Source organism: Eretmochelys imbricata, chromosome 5 (genome assembly GCF_965152235.1).
Source record: "Eretmochelys imbricata isolate rEreImb1 chromosome 5, rEreImb1.hap1, whole genome shotgun sequence".
Lineage (NCBI taxonomy): Eukaryota > Metazoa > Chordata > Testudines > Cheloniidae > Eretmochelys > Eretmochelys imbricata.
Genome location: NC_135576.1, coordinates 89,504,426 through 89,526,987, shown reverse-complemented (window position 1 = coordinate 89,526,987; position 22,562 = coordinate 89,504,426). Strand labels below are relative to the sequence as shown.

General features: G+C 41.1%; 1 protein-coding gene across 12 annotated transcripts in view; it reads left to right on the top strand.

The window, feature by feature from the left end:
• AOPEP (aminopeptidase O (putative)) overlaps nt 1-22,562 on the top strand; it is a 389,108-nt gene that overhangs the window by 70,111 nt on the left and 296,435 nt on the right. For 11 of the 12 annotated variants that reach the window (XM_077817475.1, XM_077817474.1, XM_077817471.1 and 8 more), the window contains 3 exons: nt 199-1,148; nt 11,430-11,596; nt 20,468-20,624. In XM_077817475.1, the coding sequence (XP_077673601.1) occupies nt 346-1,148; nt 11,430-11,596; nt 20,468-20,624 (1,127 nt within the window). In that variant the 5' untranslated portion in view covers nt 199-345. The remainder of the gene's footprint in view (nt 1-198; nt 1,149-11,429; nt 11,597-20,467; nt 20,625-22,562) is intronic. The other variant, XM_077817481.1, reaches the window with a different exon arrangement.

The following is a 22,562-nucleotide window of genomic DNA, read 5'->3' as shown; positions in this document are numbered from 1 at the left end:
ACTGCCTGCTGTTCTAGTTGCCAGATCCTGAAATCTTTTCTTGAGCAATATGCTCACTACCTCAGTATAAACAAAGGAATTCAATATTTGTCCACAGAAATTCTAATAACTACAGCACAGTTATTTTTATTAACTTTTAGATACATCCATTTCAGAACACTTGTTTAAAATGTTCTTTGATTGTTTTCCCTTCTACAGAGTAAGAGAGAAGTGGTGGAACTGCAATTCACTACACTAACTTATATGAACCAATCGTTATTTATGCCACGGGGAGGCTGAAAGTCCTGGAAACGTTATGTAAGAAATGACAAAGAATTTGAAAGCCGTTGCCTAGCAAATTGGAACATGGAGACGAAGCTAGATCCTGCTAAGGATGACCTGCCCCTAATGGCCAACACTCGCCACATGCTTGTAAAGCATTATGTATTGGACTTAGATGTGGATTTTAAAACCCAAGTTATTGAAGGCACCATAGTTCTCTTTTTTGAGCCTGGGAGCCGATGCAAAAAAGGAGGCAGTGCTGGGGAAGGAGCCTGTCTTTCACAGTCAGATGAAACATTCAGAATTAGGGCATCTGAACCTTGTCACAGTCCTGTGACAAATCTAAGTGCCCGCTCATCTAAAACAGGATATAATGATTTTTCAGTCTGTGCTAAAGGTGAAAAAGATACTTCTGATAAAAATGGTAACCATAGCAACGGGGAACAGGCTTCTGGGATTTCTAGTTCAAAGAACTGCTGTGACATAGAGACTCATGGGAGTGAAGATTTTTTGCTGGTATTGGACTGCTGTGATTTATCTGTGTTAAAGGTCGAGGAGGTAGATGTTGCTGCTGTGCCAGGTATTGAAAAATTTACAAGGTCTGCCAAGCTAACTGATGCTGAAGAGCTGAGAAATCTTAGGAATCAGATTGTACATGAACTTGTGACTTTACCTGCGGATCATTGGAGGGAACAGCTATATTATTACACCTACTGCAGCCAGGCGCCTGGTTGTGGAGAGCTTCTGTTTTCCACTGGCACTTGGAGCTTGGAGATAAGGAAAGCAGAGGTTCAAGCACCAAGAGACTTTCCTCATGCCATAAGGATATGGTACAAAACAAAGCCAGAGGGAAGATCAGTTACATGGACCACAGACCAGAGTGGCAGGTATGTAACTATTGGCTCTACAGCTATACACATGTTAATTTTATATGCAGGGAGAGAAGAATTCAGAGTGATGCATTAAATGCATTAACTGTGCAAAGAAGATAAACATTCATTTTCACTGCTTTCTTTTCATCCTTAGTCTGAATTCTACTGGATCAGTAAAGTAGGTAAACTGAAGGGCAGACAAAACCCTAACAAGATTACATTCCTTAATCCTGGATCAAATGATTGCCTTTATCTAGTTTGCATATTCAGGGCTGGAAGTAATGGATTGTATTGCATGTTGGGTAAAGGTGGTATGTGTCCAGGGGGAGGGTCAGAGAGTGCGATGAGGCAGTAGTGGGGGAAGAGAATATATAAATGACAGATACGTTCACCTTAGTATTCTGCGTTCTTTTTCCTTCCTAGCATAAGAAACTGATCATATAGTATAACAATTTGTATCTGTAATACTGAATAGAATATCTCACAAACTAGCCTTTTGTCATTTATTAATTCTGTACTGAGTTTATAGTTAGAATCTTTTCCTGTTTAGTCTCTCTTAACCAACTTTTAAAATCCCCTTTGTGCATAATATAAAATACATTGCTGATGGCAGGTAAATTGTGAGTTGCAATTTGAGTGGAGATTTGGTTGTTATATAGCATTGTAAGTGTACATGACGCTGTACAGAGTACTTAAAGTTAGGTTTACAATTACATGAACTGTAATTTCATTGGATCGTGATATTTAAAATGGGATTTCAATAGTTGGATTCTTCAGTGGAGATAGTTGAGAAATAACAAGAAATCAACTGTGCCATCAAGTTTGACGGTGGTAGGGAACCAGATTCCAGTAAACTCTTGTTACTCTTCCACAAAACAGAGTCTGAGCGGTCAGTCAATCTCAGCCACACTAGTGGAAATTGAGTCACTTCACTGAAGTCAGAATTTGGCCCTCTAATTGTGCATAAAGCACTTGGACAATTTTAATACTGAACCTACTCAAGCTTTAAGCAAAGAGTATGTTTGCTCATATTCATTACTAATCAGTAGATAATTCTGGTCCCAAAGGAATATTCATTTGATGTGGCACCTTTATGAAGTGAGGTCATGCATTTTTTACCATTGTATTGAGTGAAGCATGAGGAGGTTGAGTTGCTTGTTATCCTACAAGTGTGTCAGTGGCTCTCTGTCCTTCATTTTAGCTTTTATAACTTTCTGGACACCAGGTAGCATCAGACTTTTTTAGAGTGATTTTTGGTTGTTATTCCAGGTTAATGTTTTGAACATTTGGGACATTTTTATAGATTAAATCACTAAGTGCTCTTAGTTTTTAATCTTTTCCCCCCATTTGATTCCTAGGGATAGTAGTGAAGTTTTTGCTGCTTATATTTAGAAGCAGCTCATGGGAGTTGCACAGAAGTGTGAAGGCTTTTATGCTTCTGTAGAGTGGAAAAGATAATGTGTTGATCATTTTATCAGAAAGATTGATGGAAATAGTCTATTATAGCTTTTTTTTCTGTCTCTTGTAGGTTGATTTTTTAATTGCTGTATTCCAGAAACTATTTCCTATCACAAGTTTTCAGATCACGAAGAGTTATTAGAATCCTTATTTTCAAATGTTGTGAAATGAGATTTACAGATGATACATCTATAAATATAGGGATTAACTCCTTTCCTCACCACATAGAACGTTGTCATTATTTATTTTTTCTTTCTGTTTTCATTTAAAAAATAAAATCAATTAATAGTATATGGGGTGGGAGGAATAATGTTACAGTGTTTTATTACTTCTACAATGCCACATATGTGCATGATGCTGTATAGGCAGACAAAATGTCAATCCTTTCTCCAAGGAGTTTACAGTCTAGGGTTCCAATCTTCCAAAAAATTGCTTGAATGAATATAAAGGAACAGACATTCTGTAGTCATTTCAAATACAATATCTTCTAGTTTGTTTGTACAATGCTTTGAAGATGTAGTATTCAATAAATATTATATCACCTTTTTAAAATTTTTTTTAAATACTTCTGTTTCTGTCATGAGTCACAAAAATCTATTTAAGCAGTGTGATTAGGATTAGTGGGCAGGATTCAGATGAGTATATGTGCAATGAAATTAAATTCAGGCATAATGGGTTGCATTCCTTTTTTTACAAAGCAAGGCCTGAACACATGGAATTTCAGTGATTCACTGTTTAATACTGTGATACTAGAAAATGCATTAATGCTCACAGTAGGAGCTTCCATCCAGCCCCAAGACATTGGGTTTATATGTTAAAAACAGCTGCCTTTTTGAGGCTTCCTACAAGAGCAATAGATTATAGGGCAAAAAAGAGAAGCAGGCTTGCCTTTTTTTGTTCTTGCCTTTTCCCAGAAGTCTGCAACAGTATCCTTATTAAGATAAAAGTATGTATAAAATAAAATATCACTTGAAGTGTGGGAAAAGTGACCAGGGTCCCAATTCAGTGAGGCCTCCCAAGCTTTGAGGATGTGACTAGCCCCACTGAAGTCAGTGAGACTACTCACATACTTAATGTTATGCTCAAGTATTTCGTAGATTTAGGACCTATCAAAATCTCATTTTAGGATTCCATGCTTATTGTTTAAGTAAATGATTCCATATTAAATATACTCAGTTTAAAAAATTATGATTTTCACAACTGCCAGCTTTGCAAATTAAACCTGAAGTGTGAAAGTCCACACAGGTTCCTTCTGCCTTTACTCTTTATCCACTCTAATAAAGAAATTTCAGTTGGAATTTATTTTACAATTCGTTTGATGTATACCTGCAACAGAAATCACCTTACTTTCTCAGAACTGTTCTAGCAATAAAAAACCTTACTTTTCATAATAAAGGAGCAACAGGACTCTGAATACATACAAGTAACATATTTGTTGGGTCAAATGATAGCATTTTAGTCAGTTCTTCTGTCTATAATGACAGTTTAAAATAAAACAAGGATATTCTGCATAATCTCTAGAACAGGGGTTCTCAGACTGTGGGTCAGGACCTCAAAGTGGGTCACGACCCCATTTTAATGGGGTCGCCAGGACTGGCTTAGATTTGCTGGGACCTGGGGGTAAAGCCAAAGCCCGTGCCCCCCTGCCTGGGACCGAAGCCCAAGCCCTGAGTGGCGGGCTCAGGTTACAGGCTCCCTGCCTGGGGCTGAAGCCTTTGGGCCTTGGCTTTGCCCTCTCACCCTGCCAGGAGTGGTGGGACTCGGACTTTGGGCCCCCCCGCCCAGTGTGGCGGGACTTGGGTGGGCTCAGGCTTCGTTCCCCTCTCTTGGGGTCGTGTAGTAATTTTTGTTGTAAGAATGGGGGTTGCGGTGCAATGAAATTTGAGAACCCCTGCTCTAGAACCAAGGAGTTCAAAAAGTTTGACGTTTCTGGACTTATTTGAATCAAATTTATGGATCTTTTGAGATCACTTACAGCTAATTTTTTATGTAAAGTATTGGACAAGATGTTTTAAAAACATTCTACCCCTTTTTGTCTTTGTGCAAGCTGTAAAGTTTGCTACTTTCAGCATAAATCTCTATTTTAATAATTATTATTATTAACAAATAATTCAGCAGAGGCTCTCAAGTGCATTACAAATATTAATTGATTCACACAGTTCCCCCTTTGATGTATATAAATTAGTGTTTCCCCTAGTTTACAGGTAGGTAAACTGATGTAGAGGGAGATTGTGAGTACCTTAAGGTCACAGAAGAAGTCAGTGGCAGATCTGGGGATACTTAAGGGTCCTGTTTCCCAGTTCTCTGCTCACATTGTTAGACCACAATGCATCTACTGTAATAAGAGCCAAAGAATTAGTAGAAAAGTGCTGCAGAACCTTTTCAGAACTGAGTGGCTTGCCAGGAGCCTGAGGGCTACATCTAATTCACAAATGGATTTACATGTAACTTTAAGCAGAGGTAAATGCATACAGTTTATGTTTACAGAGCACAGTAAATGTACATAGTACTCTACAAAACATCTAGAGGGGCAAAATGTGCTTGAGAGTTACATTGGAAGGAATGTTAAAAGGAAAGAGTAGCACTGCTTTTTTGCAACCGAAGGCTTTAAAGACAAAAACATTATGTGATGCAGGTAGGTTGTTAGGATGGTTGTTGCGGTTGTTCAGATTCATAACGGAAAAGAACTGCTGGCTGGTATTTCCAAAGAGGATGTTTCCAAATAGCAGTCCTCTTATGTAACTCTGGATATCTATTGTTTGTCAAGCATACTGGTATATAAAGAAATTCAGTAAGCTTCTCTCAAGAAATATGCATTGGAACATTGTGAATCCGTCAATTCTAGATAAATCTTGTTCATCTCGTCTTTTGGGTTCAGTTTGTGATGTGTTTGCAAACATATTTCTGTCCCTTTGAAAGTGTCTGAACCTTTCATCAAATTAATTTTAAGGCCTGTCTGGATTTTTCAGCATAGGGATAACTGAAACACTTGGGAAATCTGAAAACAGAAAAGACATTCTGTTTCTCTTCATGACTGCACCCAAGACCTCTGGTCTTGTGGGAGCTGCAGACAAAGGCCCATGACTATCTTCTGCTCTCCTGGCATTTGCAGCCAAAGGTCTCTGCTCCACTCCTAATTTTAATATTTTAGATACTTGTAAGTAACATATTTCAGCATATATTATTATTATTATTATTCTTAAATAGTCAAGAAGTAGTTTCTGACTGATTAGACACGTGACATTATCATCACGGTTCCGAGTTAAAACATTGTTGAAATATATGCATACCTCCTAACATTTAAAGTTAATAAAGCTGGGGGAGGTTCTGCCCCTGTGGGGGTGGAAGGCACAGAGTTGTGGTTTCAAAGCGAGCTTGCCCTGTACTTACCCCACAGAGGCAGCGTTGCAGCTCCTGTCCCATGGGGCTGACTGGGCTTGGCCCCTGATGCACTGGTTGTAATGCCACTCAGGTTTGGCCCAGTGCCCCTGATGTGGGGGAGAGGTGGGTTGCCAAGCCAGATTTGAGTGAGTGGACCTGCAACTGTATGTGCCAGGGGCCAAGTTTCAAGGCCTGTGCTGGGGAGCTGAGCCCAGTCAGGCCTGCAGGACAGGAGTGGCTTCAGCTGGGTCAGGGTATTTTGTAGGTCAAAGCCAGTTGGTCCCACACAACCCAGGACTGTTGAGAGGTCTTTATACGAAGGCAGTGCACACTCAGAACTATAAGCTGTGTTTTGAGGCAGTCTATCTATAGAATCAAGCAGACACTATTTCATTGGTTTGCATTCTGAAGGATGGCTTCACAGCCAGAAAAGAGGATAGAAATTTAGTCATTATTAAAAAAGAAAACTCAAATTCTGAAGAAATTGAGAGGCTACCATATGGCTGCAGGAAGGTCTGTGGGTTGTACACCAAATGAGAAATAGCTCTTTTCCATCATTCAATTAGACATTGTCATGGTTATAGGCCAGGCTTGGAACAACACTTTGAGTAGACTTAAAAAAATCTAAGAAGGGATATACTGATTCAAATAAAATGAGAGCCAATCCAAACTATGAACCAAAACATTTTGAAAGTTTGGATTGGTTCTGTAAAATATTCCTCCCTACTGGGTCCAAAATCTGGTTTGTGTCTAATGTGCCCCGGGGTTTTGATGATAGCCCTCAAAATCCAGTCTGAGGCTTAGCAGGTCTGGCAGTTGCTTATTGGGTAGATTGCTGTCTTCAGATCTGTCTAATCTAGCCAAGTGTTCATTTTCTGTATCTGCTTATTGTGGATTTCTGAAAAGGGAGAAGCATTCAGCCACTGAGCTTTTGTTCCCAAAGAAAGGGAGGGGAAGAGGAAGAGATAAGATGGAATCGGGGAGAGGAAGAAGGAACAAATTAGATTAGAAAGTTCTCTAATATAATCTTACTTGCTCTGATGCTGTGCTGAGGGTTTTAGGAATTCACAGTATTTTGGTAATATTTTTGATAATGATTTCTATGCAAATATTGGGTATATAAAAATACTGAAACATATTTTTAAAAATGAAAAATGGATCAGTTTCAAATACTTTGAAACTAAAACAACATCAGAAATTTTTTCATGAAAATAGGTTTTCACTTTTTAAACATCTCTAACTAGGATAATTTCCCACTCATTACCGCAAAAAAGGGAATGGAATTAACAGGGTAGCCTTGCACACAAGCAAGATTAGTGAATAGAACCCAAGAGTCTAAGCAACTCTCAGACTGATTCCCACCACAATCGCCACCGCTCACTCACTTCTGGAAGCAGAATCTGGGTGGGTTGTAGCTCATGTCCTATATTCCAAGCTCTCCAAATACATAAGAGTTTGAAGTTCTAGCAGTCATAAAGTTGGCCATTGTGGGTCACCCAATACATATTTATTTTATTATCTCCTTTTCAAACCTTAGGCCCTTTACATTTTGCTGGGACCTGTCTTTCCATAGTAACTCAATCTCTGTGGTAACACCACGGTAGGAGCCACAGAGAACTGGACTGCCTAACTGCTTATCTCTCTTCTGTTCTCTAACTCCCCCTACTTCTGTTAGAAGTGGGGTCAGATAGATCATATAAATGTCTGAGGCTACCGAGGTAAGGAATTATGAAGAAAAAGAATGGCCAAGTGTGGGGGTGACTTGAAAATGTGATGGCTATGTGAACTTTAAGAGGGAGAAGAGACTATATTAAGAGAGGAAGAAGAGAGATACAGAAAGGATGGTGAGCTAGGGAGGAGGACAGAAAGGAGGAGAATTGCCATGTCTCTCACTAGCTGTGGTAATGGCAATTAAAAAAAATTGGTGTCTGATAACAGCAGTCTGGAACTGATGGTTATTTAACATAGACACTATGTGACATATCCTGTGTAGATAGCAGTTCCCTGATGCGGTAAGAGAAGTGCAGAACCATCATTTCAGGTCGAAATTCTGTATTTCTGGTCCACTTATCTGCTGGAATTGAGCAGCCCTGACCTAAAGTGGGGAATACTGCCAACTACAATATACTCTGTAATTGTGTAGCACCATCACACTGCTGACATTTTAACATGTCTCTAATGTATATTAAGTATAGAAAAATAAATAGCAAAGAAAGTAAAACGTGATTCAGAGGAATAGAAGGAACCCAATAATGCTTGATTTTGCTTTTCTAAAAATATGGACAAAACAGGTTAAAAATTTCACTGAAAGAAGAAAAAATATTTTTGTGTAAATCATGGCAGAGTTTTCCTTTTTGCAAATCTTCTAAACTCTTCCCTCTCTGACAGAATGAGACAGTTCAGTGTTAGTTGACACCTCAGCTAGTGCCAACCTGTCAATCAGCTAATCTCCAGGCGATTGTGCCATGAATATATGAATATCTAACAAGAAGCTGATGTAACTGTTGTTCTGACGTTCCCGCGCAAACTTTAATAGGGCTTTGTATGATCTGTTGCTATTTTCATGGCAGACTTTGACATATTTGAAGAAATTTGGTTTAGGAATGATAAGTTACTCAGTATATCCAGGGCTGTCTGTAGCGGGGCGTGGGGCCCAGGACAAATCAGCCTCTCTTCGCTGGCATGCCTGGCCGCCACTTGCCCTCTACACCCCCCCGACCCATCCACTGCTCTCCTCCTCGCCATCCGCCCACCTGCTGCTTGCCTCCTCACCCAGCTGCCTGCTGCTCGCCTCCTTGCCATCTGTCCGATGTGCCACCCGACCACTGCTCTCCTCCTCACTATCCACCCGTCCGCCTGCCTCTGCACCCCCTTCCCGCCTCCTCACCTCCCTGCCCACCGCTTGCCTCCTCACCCCGCTTACCTGCCTGCCTCCCACCTAACCTCCCCACCCACCTCCTCATCTGAATATTGGGACAAATCGCGTCCCAATCATACATCGGTCAGGATGCTGGACAAAGGGCTAAATATCAGGACAGTCCCAATTTTATCGAAAGGCGGGGCCCCCAAAGCACGGGGCCTGAGGCGGTCGCCCCGAGTCGCACTACCCAAGGGAGGGCTCTGAGTATATCTGAACAAAGATAGCATAAAAATAGCTATGGAAAAAATGGAAACCCTGGATTTACCAAATATTATAACGGTTTTCTAACTTTTCGACTTTCCTTTGTATGTAGGATCTAATTGTATGTAATTGTCGCTATATTTATGTGCCAATTTAATATATCAAATACTTTAAAAATGAAGGTAGAGGTATTTGAAAATTAGAAACTGCACATGCACAATATGCTATTTTGTATTTATTTTCCATATTAGTAGCACAGGACTGGGAGCCTGGAGATTAGGTTCTATTCCCAGTTCTACCACTGACCTGCTGTTTGACCTTGTGCAAGCCACTTTACTTCTCTGTACCTCTATTTTTTTTCTCCCATCCTGTTTTGTGTATTTAGATTATAAGCTCTTTGGGGCAGAGACTGATTCTTACTATGTGTTTTTATCATGCCTAGCACAATGGGGCCCCAATTTTGGTTGGGATCTCTGAGTACCAGCCTAATTAGTTAATTATTAATAATAATGTATATGTACCAAATTATAGAGCTCCGTATATTAACCAGTAGAGAATAGGCTGATATTCAGATGATACTGAAATTCAGATGTCCTAATATCTGTGTGACATTTGGACATTTGGAATATGAGTATAGGGCCAGATCCTGGGGTCTGGGCTTTGTGTTCTCAGTACAGCTTATGTGTATGTGTGGGTGTGGCACAAAAGTGGGGGTAAGATCCCAGGCTTTAAGCTGCTGGTGGCAGTCTGGTACCCCAGCGTAAAGGATAGTGGCTTTCAACTGCTGTATGTTATGCCTACTGCCTGTGGGTCCAAGGGGTTTTTCAGCAGCTGGGGTTCACCAGCATGTAGGAACACATATGTTTTGCTGACTACCTGTGGGCCTAAGTGGCTGTTTTAGCAGCTGGGGTTTGCTAGCAGGTAGGCACCCCCTCGTCTTCTCTTTGCCAGAGTTTGAGAGTGTGGGTTGGCAGGGAAGCCACTACAGTCATGCTATACCACTCAAAGAGTTCCTCATGCTGGGAAATCCTCCAAGGGCCTCTTAGGCCAGGTTTGAGGCTGGTTTAGATCATTGGAGCAGAGCAAAACAGTCTTAGCAGCGCCAAGGCTCTGGCTAAAAATCTGAATATCAGCATTACCTTTCTCATAGGAATTCTTCCCTGGAGTACCTGGGCTCTCCTCCTACAATCCTGTGGTTTTTGTGTGGTTTCCATGTACCTGGAACCATCCTCTACTCCTTCTCTTTCCCCTTTGCCCACAGATGCTATAGGGCTACTAACTAGTCTTCTACTTCTGAGATTTTTTGGGGTGCAAAGAGTATCTTCTAGAGAGTAAGTGACCTGCCTGACAGGGCCAGCTCTAGGTTTTTTGCCACCCCAAGCAAAAAATTTGCCACCCCAAGCTCAGGTGGGGCTGTGGCTCACAGGCGGCGCTGGAAGCGGAGGGAGTGATGTCACCTTCTCCCAGTGCCTGCAGGGGCTTTACCCCCTCCCCCACCCGGCTGCGCAGAGAAGCCCCAATATAAGGGGTGGCACAAGGCAGCGCAGCAGCCAGTGCGCAGATGAAGCAGCGCAGCCCCGGCTCCCCGGCAGGACTCGCCCTCTCCTCCCAGGTAGTGGCTGGGCCCTGGCAGCTCAGCATCCCAGGGCTGGGGCTTCCCCTTCCCGCTGCGGCCGGGGGCACGGCGCCCTCGCCCCGTCTAAGTGACTTGCTGGATGGTCCTGCTGGCCAGATGTGGCCCGGGGGCCATAATTTGCCCACCTCTGCTTTAGGGCACACTTCGATCACATTTTCAAGCTTTTCTCTGCAATTATGAGGTTTGTAAATTTACTTTTTTTTTGTAGTTGAAAACCAAGATTGTCACATAGTCACTTGTTTCTAATAGTTGGTGCTTAAAGAAGAACACCAGGGATTGTGAGGCTCATGATAAAATAGCGAGAGTTGGCAACAGTGTATTAGTGGTCATTCTGAAATACTCACATTGGTCACTTGGGTTCACAATTCCCAGTGGCTGGGGAATTGTTGCCTGAGGTCCAAAGGTCATGGCATGAGCAAGGGAGCAGAAAGGATGAGAATATCTATGCTATTTTTTTTCTCTACTGCCTCTTACGTATAAATTAATCTGTTAGGATGGATAAAAGCAAAACTTCAAGGTTTGATATCTTGGTTGGTTCATATCATGTTAGGTTGAAACCCAGACAAAGTGAGATGTTGAAAACCAGTTAGTAGGTTTGAATTTCTTTTTATAATGGGAAGTTCTACTCAGCCTTCACTATTTCATGTTTTAGAGTACCAATGATGTCACTCTTGTTTTTATCTTTTTTCCCTCCCTATAGGCCATGTGTTTATACAATGGGGTCTCCAATAAACAACAGAGCCCTTTTTCCATGTCAGGAGCCACCGGTTGCCATGTCAACATGGCAAACCACAGTCCGAACAGCTTCTTCCTTTGTTGTCTTAATGAGTGGTGAAAATTCAGCAGAACCAGCACAACTTCAAGAAGGTGTAGTATATATATTCTTAATTATGTGTTGTACAAAATGATGCTAGCAAAGTGCCAGAAAGTAGTTTACAAAGATGGGTGCACATTATTATCTCCATTTTATAGAGAGGGAAATTAAGGTACAGGGAGGCCAAGTGACCTGCCCAAAGTCATACAGCTGGTGGGAGTACTTCGGTGTTCTAACTTCCCATCTGGTACCTCATCCACTGGAATATACTGGCATCTGTTTTTTTCAGGTGTAAACTTCACACAGCTCACTAATTGGCTTAGTTTCAGTCAATCTACAGCTAAATATTTGGCAGATCAGCCCACAGACTGCTGAAGGCACTGATAACAGGATATAGATTTTTGGTTTGAGGTTGCCAGTTCAGTTTAGCAAGGCTGGTAGTGACTGAGGGTTGTTACCCATATCATAGCTGCTTGGTGAACAATGTGAAATGAGTTGATGATCTCAGTTTGGTGCCAACTGTCCATAAAAGATCTTCTTTATTTCCACTTCTTTTGGGACCAGTGCATGGCTCCTAGTGCTCACTACTGCCTACCTGCTTAGAGTTATGCAAGGTATATCTCAGTGCTGTCTTCCCTTTGTTTTTTGCTGCACTTCTTCATCACAGCCTCCATGCACAGTGTAAAGGGAAAAGCAAATGTAAGGTGGTGCCAAGCATGACTGCACAGAGGTAATTTCCCAGGGTTAGTTCTGAGCTGTCTTTGCATACTCCTAAGGTCAGTATTTGCGTGATTAAAAAATTAATTGGGATTAATCATGCTGTTAAACAATAATAGAATATCATTTATTTAAATATTTTTGGGTGTTTTCTAGATTTCTAAATATATTGATTTCAGTTACAACACAGAATACAAAGTGTACAGTGCTCGCTTTATATTTATTTTTTATTACAAATATTTGCACTGTAAAAACCAGAAGAAATCATATTTTTCAATTCACCTAATACAAGTACTGTAGTGCAATCTCTTTATCATGAAAGTTGAACTTACAAATGTAGAATTAGGTAAAAAAAATAACTGCATTAAAAATAAAAATGTAAAACTTTAGAGCCTACAAGTCCACTCAGTTCTACTTCAGCCAATTGGTCAGACAAACAATTTTGGTTACAATTTTCAGGAGATAATGCTGCCCGCTTCTTGTTTACAGTGTCACCTGAAAGTGAGAACAGAAGTTCGCATGGCACTGTTGTAGCTGGCGTTGCAAGATATTTATGTGCCAGATGCGCTAAAGATTCATATGTCCCCTCATTCTTCAGCCACCATTCCAGAGGACAAGTGAGCATGCTGATGATGGGTTCTGCTTGGTAACGATCCAAAGCAGAGCAGACTGATATATGTTCATTTTCATCATCTGAGTCAGATGCCACCAACAGAAGGTTGATTTTCTTTTTTGGTGGTTCGGGTTCTGTAGTTTCTGCATCTGAATGTTGCTCTTTTAAGACTTCTGAAAGCATGCTCCACGCCTCATCCCTCTCAGATTTTGGATGGCACTTCAGATTCTTAAACCTTGGGTCAAGTGCTATTGCTATTTTTAGAAGTCTCACATTGGTACCTTCTTTGCATTTTGTCAAATCTACTGTGAAAGTGTTCTTAAAACGAACAAGTGCTAAATCATCATCCGAGCCTGCTATAACATGAAATATATGGAAGAATACAAGTAAAACAGAACTGGAGACATACAATTCTCCCCCAAGGAGTTCAGTCACAAATTTAATTACCGCATTATTTTTTTAAGGAGCATCATCAGCATGGAAGCATGTTGTCTGGAATGGTGGCCGAAGCATGACGGGGCATACAAATGTTTAGCACATCTGGCACGTAAATACCTTGCAACGCTGGCTGCAAAAGTCCCATGCAAATGCCTTTCTCACTTTCAGGTGATGTTGTAAATAAGAAGCAGGCAGCAGTATCTCTTTAAATATAAAAAAACTTGTTTGTCTTAGTGATTGGCTGAACAAGAAGTAGGACTGTGTGGACTTGTAGGCTCTAAAGTTTTGTGTTTTGTTTTTGAGTGCAGTTATGTAACAAAAAAATCTACATTTGTAAGTTACGCTTTCACAATAAAGAGATTGCACTACAGTACAAGTGTATGAAGTGAATTTAAAAATACTATTTATTTTGTTTATCATTTTTACAGTGCAAATATTTATAACAGAAATAATATAAAGTGAGCAGTGTACACTTTGTATTCTGTGTTATAATTGAAATCAAATATATTTGAAAATGTAGAAAAACATCCAAAAAATATTTAATACATTTCAACTGGCATTCTATTGTTTAACAGTGCGATTAAAACTGTGATTAATTGCAGTTAACTCATGTGATTGACTAAAAAATAATTAATCGACAGCCCTCGTAAATACCACTTATAGGACTGAAGAAGCATTTTGATTTGCATATAGACAATCTAAAATCTTTAATAGCCATTCAATTTAGCTGGATATACTTTTTTTTTTTAAAAAATGTTTAAGTTTAAATGAATAACAGACAACAAGAAAAGCAACCAGACATAATAAAGCAACATTTTTTAAAGGAAGACCTGTGCTCTCAGGTGCATACCTACATTTGTATATGTGCAATTTTCATGGTTACATACAGAGACTAGCTGATTGTGTATGCAAATGGATAGTTTCCTGAATAGCAGTTCTGGTAAATGGATATGCAAAAGCGTGCACCCAGTTGAACACACATTTTTTGCAGGCCTCCTTTTTGAAAAATATGGCCCATACTATTATCATTTAGAAATACAGATGGGACAGATCAGTTTCTCAAAAAACAATAATCATAAATCTCCCAAAATGTTGCACATTTAGGCATACATACATACTGAGGCATTTTAATAAGGTGTGAAAGTATTTTTGAAAATGGTAGTACATAGTTTATGAAATGTTTGGAATGGGAAAAGTTTTTCACAGAGTTGATAAATTCCAGGTACATTTAAAGTGTTCTGAAAGCCTTATGATCTCTAGGTTTTTTTCAGGGGTGTTTGAGATAGTAAGTATCCAAGTCATTTAGCCTTGGATGGTGGGTGGATTTGTATTCAACACTTAGCTGCTAACACTGGTTTCTTCCATCCCACATGCCTGCAGTACACAAACTTCTTTAATCAAAAAACACCTTTAGATCCATTTTGATTTATTTTTGAGCATCTGTATCTTGAGCACATTAGGGCTGCTATGATCCAGGGTTCTATACATAGCTCGGTATTTTTTTCCCTTTAAAGTAGTAAGATTTCCACACTCCCCTTTCATTCACTTAAATCCATGTAGAAATAATTTAATTCAAGATTAGTGTTACTACTGAGAACAAATGTGACCATGGAGAAACACCTACTTTCCCTTTCATAGCTTGCAACCACAGCAGCTTGTTCTGCATTCAAGTCAGATTTCACAAGCTAAGCAGGTTAGGTCAGTTCAGTAGTTGAGTCAGAGATCTCCAACATGCATCTGATACAAGTGCTGCAGCAAGTGCTGTTGCTGATTCATCAGAGTATCTGCAAAAAGAAAAGGAGTACTAGTGGCACCTACAGCTCAGCTGTAGCTTACGAAAGCTTATGCTCAAATAAATTGGTTAGTCTCTAAGGTGCCACTAGTACTCCTTTTCTTTTTGAGAATACAGACTAACATGGCTGCTACTCTGAAACCTATCAGAGTATCTGAGTATTGAACTAATACTGCAGCACTCAGGTGCTAGGGGGCACTCTGCTACTCTGTCTTCCAAATGAGATGTGAAATCAAGGTGCTGATCACTAGAAGTCACTAAAGATGTCTTGGAACTTTTCTGATGGGCAAGGCTCTTAATCCCAATTTCCCAGACAAATAATAATTTGGGTAATTACATTTTGTTTTGCTACGCTATTTTTCACTTTCTTTCTGAAAGTGTTGTGTAATGGTTTTATGCATTACTAAACATAATAGTGTTTCCCATCGGAAGTGGCTGAATTTCAGTGGTGGATGAAGTAACCCTGTGTATGTGTGTGTGTGTAATATGTACCTCAGTTTGTATTTAAAACACTAAAGAATTATTTGTGGTGAAAGGTGCTATATAAATATAAGAAAATATTCCTTTTTATTAGGTCAGACGGTAAGATACACTGACACTCATATTTATTTTAGTTATAATGCACGAATTGGTACTCAAAACTGTTTTTATAACCATTTCAAAGACAGTTAATATGCATGAAGAAACAAAGTCATTATCTCATAGTTATTATTTGAAATACAAAAAATAAATTGCTTTTTAAAATTTTCTTTTCCCACACCTATAAATAGATTGCACTTTTCCAGCCTTTTTTAACTGAGTCCTAAATAGATAACACGTGAGTTAGAAAATATGCAGTTTTATTTAATAGGATTTTTGTTTTCGCAATTATGCAGCTATCAGGCATGATACAGTAAATACTTGTCTTACAGTTGTGAAGCAAATGTCCAATTGGGAAATGGATCTTCAAAAATAACCTACTGGAAAATTGTTTAAAAGTATCATGGTTTTACAATCTGTTTGTACATATAGGAAATAAGTAATTTTAAAGCACAGCTGATTTTAGGGATTCATAGATTCATAGATATTAAGTCAGAATGGACCATTATGATCATGTAGTCCGACCCCCTGCACAACGCAGGCCACAGAATCTCACCCACCTACTCCTGCGAAAAAACCTCTCACCTATGGGATGGGATAACGTGTATGGGTGATTAGGAATGAGAAATTATGGGGCAGGTGTTCTTCCTCCTTTTTCTGCAGGAAACGCCAGCTATTTTCCTTGTCTTGCCAGTGAGCCCTCACATAGCACAGAAATGTTTCAGTGACGTGGAGTGTTACTTGCACTACAAGGAGGAAGCCCTGTGCTGAGTTCATATGCATTGCTTTCCCTTTCCCTATAGGTGGTGCTGTTTCCAAGAGAGTTACATGAAGGCATTGGAGTGAGAGAGAGAGGAGAGCCACAAAAGGAATCAGTAGAAGGGGAAACACTGAAGATAAGGGAGGAGAGGAAAGATAAGGGAGAAGAAGAAAGCAAGCGCAGGGGAAAGAGGGGAGACAGAGGAATTAGGAGGGACAAAAAGAAAAAAAATTAGAACAGGTGACAGACATTAAAAAAAAGGAAGAAAATGAGAAAGTAAGAGTGAAGGGAGGAAGAAGAAAACCTGAGAAACAAATTATCTCTCCTACCAGTAACAGCTGTTCATGCTGGTTACTGGCAGGAAGCACTACCTGCATAAAGGCCAGTTCAGTCACCAGGAAACGTCAGGAACCACGATGGTGAAACCTCATTCGCCTGACAGTATGCTCTGAGACTTCTTGTCAATTCAGTCCATTCTGGGCTACAAGTACATGAGACCCCTGTCAGCCTTGTGAGCAGTGGACTGGGGTTCAGCAGCACCTATAAGCGTAATAGGAGCCTCAGGGTGGAGTGATGGGGATGTCCAGCATAGGCATGGTTTCTACAGAATCTGCACAAAGAAAGGGCATGTGGGATAAGGGAGAAGAAGGTGCTGAATTTTGTAAATATGAATCTATAGGTGTTTGAAAGCTCATGTGAAGAGAGAAAAAGTTTATTTTTGCCCTTCAGTCCCAATTTGGTGCTTGTTTTGAAGGCCCCCTGCCCTCTTTCTGGACTTGCTGCTGATCTTCTAGCTTTGTGAAGTTTGTTGGCCCTCAGACTGTGTGATCCACTCAGGGCGGAATGCTTTGCCCCCCTCTTGATGTGGAGGGTGGTAAAATAAAACTACAAAAGTCAAAGCTCTCGGCACTCCAGCATATGCAGAATACTGCTGCCCATCTCCTCTCACCTAAGAAGCAACATAAACATATCACCACCACGTTAGATTGCTAAGCTGTCTTCCCTTTCATTTCAGCATTCTGTTTAAATTGCCTTCGTCTTTTAAAAACACTTCACAGTCTTGCTTACTCGAGTCTGCCTCACTGAATTTGTTTCTTACTATGCTCCTCTTCCTCACTCTGTTTTGTCCATCACTGGCCTTCTCTCTTTCCTGTTAGGAAATCTCCTCACTGTTGTGAGAGCCTTATTCTTTATAGGAGAAGGAACCTTCACCCGCTGCCGTCTGGGACAGTTTTCTGTCTCCCTGCCTCATTGACTCTCAGTCTTGTTTCAAAACTCAGCTGAAAATACATCACTTTCTCCCATTCCTGTCTTTCTTCCTTTTCTATTGTTTGACCTGGAAGTTGCACTCTTTATGTGAACTGTATGGAGCATTTTGGAATATTGTTTATGTGACAGATGCTACTCACAGTGAAGTATTGTGTTACGCTGCCTCCAGGTCTGCTCTTGTTCCCGTTGAAGTCCATGGCAAAAGCTCCCATTGGATTCATTGTGGGCAGGCTTGGCCACAGTTTACATTACTGGAGCTCTCAACATCAACCTTTTGAAATAATAAAATAAATGGTACTTCCCTGGATGGCCTCTTCCCATACATGGGCTTGTGCTTGCCATGGCTGGTTTTCAGCTTCCACAGGCTGGGATTTCAAAACATTTTTCCTTTGGCAGTAATAATTTATTTCCTCTTTGTTTCTAATTATGTAGTTGTGAACATGGCAGTCTCTGTTCACATATCAATGTTATCTGTGAGGTCAGCAAAGCTCTGGGAATCTTATATGTTTAACTTGTGATTCAGAGCCAACAAGAGCAGCTCATGTATTTTTCTGTGGTGGGGATCCCTAATCTGGCATTTTGAGTGTGCATATATTTAGGGTCAAATCCTGTCTTTTCCTCTGTGGAGGCTCCATTTGCAGTGGGACTGGTGGAGTTCTACTGCACAAGCAGGTGGGGGCAAAATTCCCAGTGGTCACGCAGGGAAGTGCTCATCTGACTTGTGACACGATGCCCAGTGGTGGCCTTGCAGCACCATGCAGGGCCCAGAGATACACTACAGAACACCATTTCATCCCCCACCACCCCTGTGCAGACATGGGGTTGGGATATTATTATTCATATTTAATAAGGCAGTGTCTCTGGGCCAAGTGAGAATGGGACCCCATTGTGCTAGGCACTGTGCAGACACAGAGTAGTAGACGGTCCCTGTCCTGAAGTGCTTACAGTCTAAATAAACAAGACAGGGTGAAGGAAGGGGCAGGATCCACAAACAGAGTGAAAATGGCAAATGTCACATTAGTTCCATGTTATTTATTTATTTAGGTGGGTTTACTTAGAAGGGGATAAGGGGATGGAAAGAAAAGGAAAGGTCAGGGAGAAGAGGCTAAGAGGGGTAGGTGTGGAGTGAAGCTGAGGTGAAGAGACTGTGGGGGAGGGGGAGGGCTAGAATAAACAGTCAGTCAGCACAGGCCAGAGAAAGTCCAGACAAAGGTAGAAAGTTCTCTGAAAATTCAGTGATCCCTGCTTTGGCCGCTTATGTTCTTACAAATGGAGTCTCTGCAATTCCCCTCTCCCGCTTCCCCAGGCCACAAGGGAGAGGGCAACACTCCTAGTGCTCCCAGAGTGTGTGTGTGTAGGTTTCCCATGCACAGTTCGGGGTCCAGGAGGGTGCTGTGGAGAGGGGTGGCCCTGGCTGGCCCCACTCCTCGTCGTCCATTCCTTCCCGCCACCCACCCCCGATTTGGCTGCTAGTGCTTCTGTTTCTACTGTCTGGAGTCTCTCTATGCCTTGAGGGGGAGATTTGCCTCTTGTATTTGCTAGTACCTGGCCTGGCTACTAGGCCCAGGCAGTGGCAGATTATTTCTCCTTAGATTTTTCTTAAAAAAAATGGTAGGGCTCCATAATTGTAACCCAAAGACTATTTAAAAAAAAAAAGGCTTGAGGTTGGCCTGCAGTTGCATGCCTATGTTAGCATTCAAAATTACCATGACTGCTTTACTCACAAATCAGATACACATGCAGGTATCTAATTAAACTGCTGCATATGAAAGCACCCAATTTGTGTATGCAGCTGTGGTAACTGTATTTATAAATGTAGTTGAGTCCTTGCATGTGTGCCTAAGGTGCCTTTAACAATAACAGAAAAATAGCTAGGCAAAAGAAAAAAAAAAGACCCTGTATGTAGGTTAGATCCATAAAAACTTCATGGCTCCCCAAAACAACTTTCTCCCACTTCTCTAAATGGACTCTGCTTAATTGTCCCTCTATACTAAGCTGATCTTCCTCTGGTAAACTCACTTCCTTTTTCCATCTCCTCAGCTCCCAGATGGTCCCATAGGGCCAAATTCAGCACTCACGCCAAAACTGAATCTGATTCTTGACTTCTCATTGACGTGCTGATGCATTGGACCATTTCAGATTGCCAGGCAGGGATCATAAGTGTTACTGTTTTTTATTAGACTTTAACAGTGTGCTCTGGGCTGTGCAGAACATACTGAAAACATGGTCCTTCCCCTAAGGAGTTTGCAATCTGAAGTAAACAAACTATACTGTTAAGACAAAAACAGCATTATGCAAGGCTATTGTTAAAGGACTGCAATCAATTTTTTTTTACGTTAAAAAATGTCCTTTCTTAGAGGACCTAAGGATCCTGTTTGACTCCACTCATGATGGTAAGATTCAGTGTGTTGGACCATTGGTGTAGAATGTTTTCATGAGATTTACAGTCATACTGTTACAATGCTGGATTTAATTTTTGGTAGGTGCCTAGAATCTGAGGATAGCAGTGTGAATGTAAGTTTTTAGGTCTATATTATTTGCTAATGTCCCTTTCAATCTCCAAGGTAAGTAAGATATAACTATCATGTAGTAAACAGTGTGCCTGAATAAAAACAAGTTCATTCCTTCTTGAACAAAAAAAAAACCAGTGAGGAGGTGGGAGGAGAGGTTTGGCTCAAAATCTCAACTGCATTGAAATTCAAATTCTGGGAAATTGTTCTCTAACCTAGAAGGTAATTTGCTTTTTTTACTCATAGGTCTCTTAAGTTGGTACTATTATGTGACCATGCCAATGCCAGCATCCACCTTTACTGTTGCTGTTGGGTGTTGGACAGAAGTTAAACAGGAATCCCACACAGCTGACGTCCAGATAAATAATGAGTTTTCCTCTCTGTTTTCAAGGGCCGATCTCAGGTTGGTGATTAGGATATTACTAAAAAATAAACATTTGAGTGAACATTCCATTTATTCTGTGAACCATGAAAGTGAATCGTCTTAGCAGAGGGACCACAGCAGAACATTTCTAATCAGAGTAGAAAGAAATCGTAGGCAAGTAAGTCGAGGGGCAAAGGATGGGCCAAGGGGGTGTTGCTTATGTAGAAAAAATTAGGTTAATGGAATATGACAATTAGTTTCTACATGTGTTCAGCCTAGTTAACAGAATATTTAAGCTCTGCACATTATCTCCTCTTCTATAACCGTCTGCTTTGCAAAATCCTGACATCCTTTCTGTTTTCATTCAGTTAAGAACTGAATAAAAAGTTTCTTGCCTGTTAGATTGCTTTGTAGGTTACTCAAGCTGTTTTGGTTCCAGTTACTTCTGTTTCCATACAGATTGTGAATATGTCACTGCTTAAATACAGTAATCAGACTCTGCATATTGAGGATAAAATGGTGATTTCTTAAGGGGCTCTTAGGTTAAGCATTTCTGCTGGGTCAGTGCTCTCTTAATTCTAACAGCACTTCCTCGTGAAACTTTAGAGATGGAGGTTTTCTCTTTTTTTTTTTCTTCCCAAAAGTGAGATATGAAAAATGCAGTTTGAAACTTTGAAATTTTATGCATTTAGATAAGTTTTAGGAATCATTGCATGTTTACCTATTGTGACAGGGTCAGGCCAGATGGCTATAGGAGAGTAATTTTATTAATTCCTGATTCTTTACGAGGTTTTTATTAAATATTGTGAAAGAGAGAAAAATTACACACATTACATAAATCAATACAAATATTACATGTTTATCCAATGTGACAGGGTCGGGTTAGACAGCTATAGGAGAGTAATTTTTTTTTTTAAGCAAAAGTGTTTTTTTATTTGCATAACACAAGTACAAAACAAAACAACAGCATATGCAATGTGTAACACAGCAACCAATCACAATTGTTTTCTCATTAGCTTCAGGGGAGGGAAGTGTTCAAGCTTGCCTTGGCCCAGAGTGGGGGGGCTTCCTCGACTCTCATGGTCTTCCACCCTTCTGAGTTACCTAGTGGTCCAGATCGAGGGGGCTTCATCGACTCTCAAGGTCTGCCACCCCCTCGAGTTACCTGGCGCCATGCACGAGTGTCACCAACAATTCCCTCCTCTGAAAGCACCCAACAAAAGGGGCACGCTGTGGGGTGTACAACCCGCGGGGGGGCCACATGCACCCTCATGTGAAAGGACCCCTCTAAGGTGGTGGTGTCCGCAGCAGCAATGGCTGGGGCTGGGGTCCCTTACTCTCTCCCCCAATCAAAGGGTCAAAACAAAGGGAGCCGGATGGGGACACCTAGCAGAGAGCCTCGGACAGAGCCCACCGCTCCTCAAAAGCATCAAGGGAGTCAGTGGATGCCGCCCAGAGGAACTCCGCCCAGATACGTGAACGGACTGAGGATCGGAAAACGGCCCCACAGTCACAGGAAACTCCATCGGCCAACCTCCTCTCTCTGGTTTTATAGATGGCCGTTTTAGCCAGGGCCAGGAGGAGGTTAACTAGGAGATCCCACGACTTTGTGAGGCCACGGATGGGGAGTGCATAAATAAAAAGACGAGAGGAAAAATGCAGCCAAAAACATAATAAAAGATTTGTGAGGAGCCGGAACAGGGGCTGCAGCCTGGCGCACTCCAAATATATGTGCACCAGGGTTTCCCTCACACCGCAAAATGGACAAGTATCTGGGATGGGGTTGAACCACGCCAAGTACGTGCCTGTGGTCACAGCTCCGTGAAGGAGCTGCCAACTGATATCCCCAATGGGCCTTGGAACCAAGGTGGAATATAGGCTGGCCCACCGGGGCTGGTCACCCTCCAAAGGTGGCAGAAGGTCTCGCCACTTTATGTCGGGGTAGGACACTAGGGTGAGGGCGTGAAGGGTGTGGAG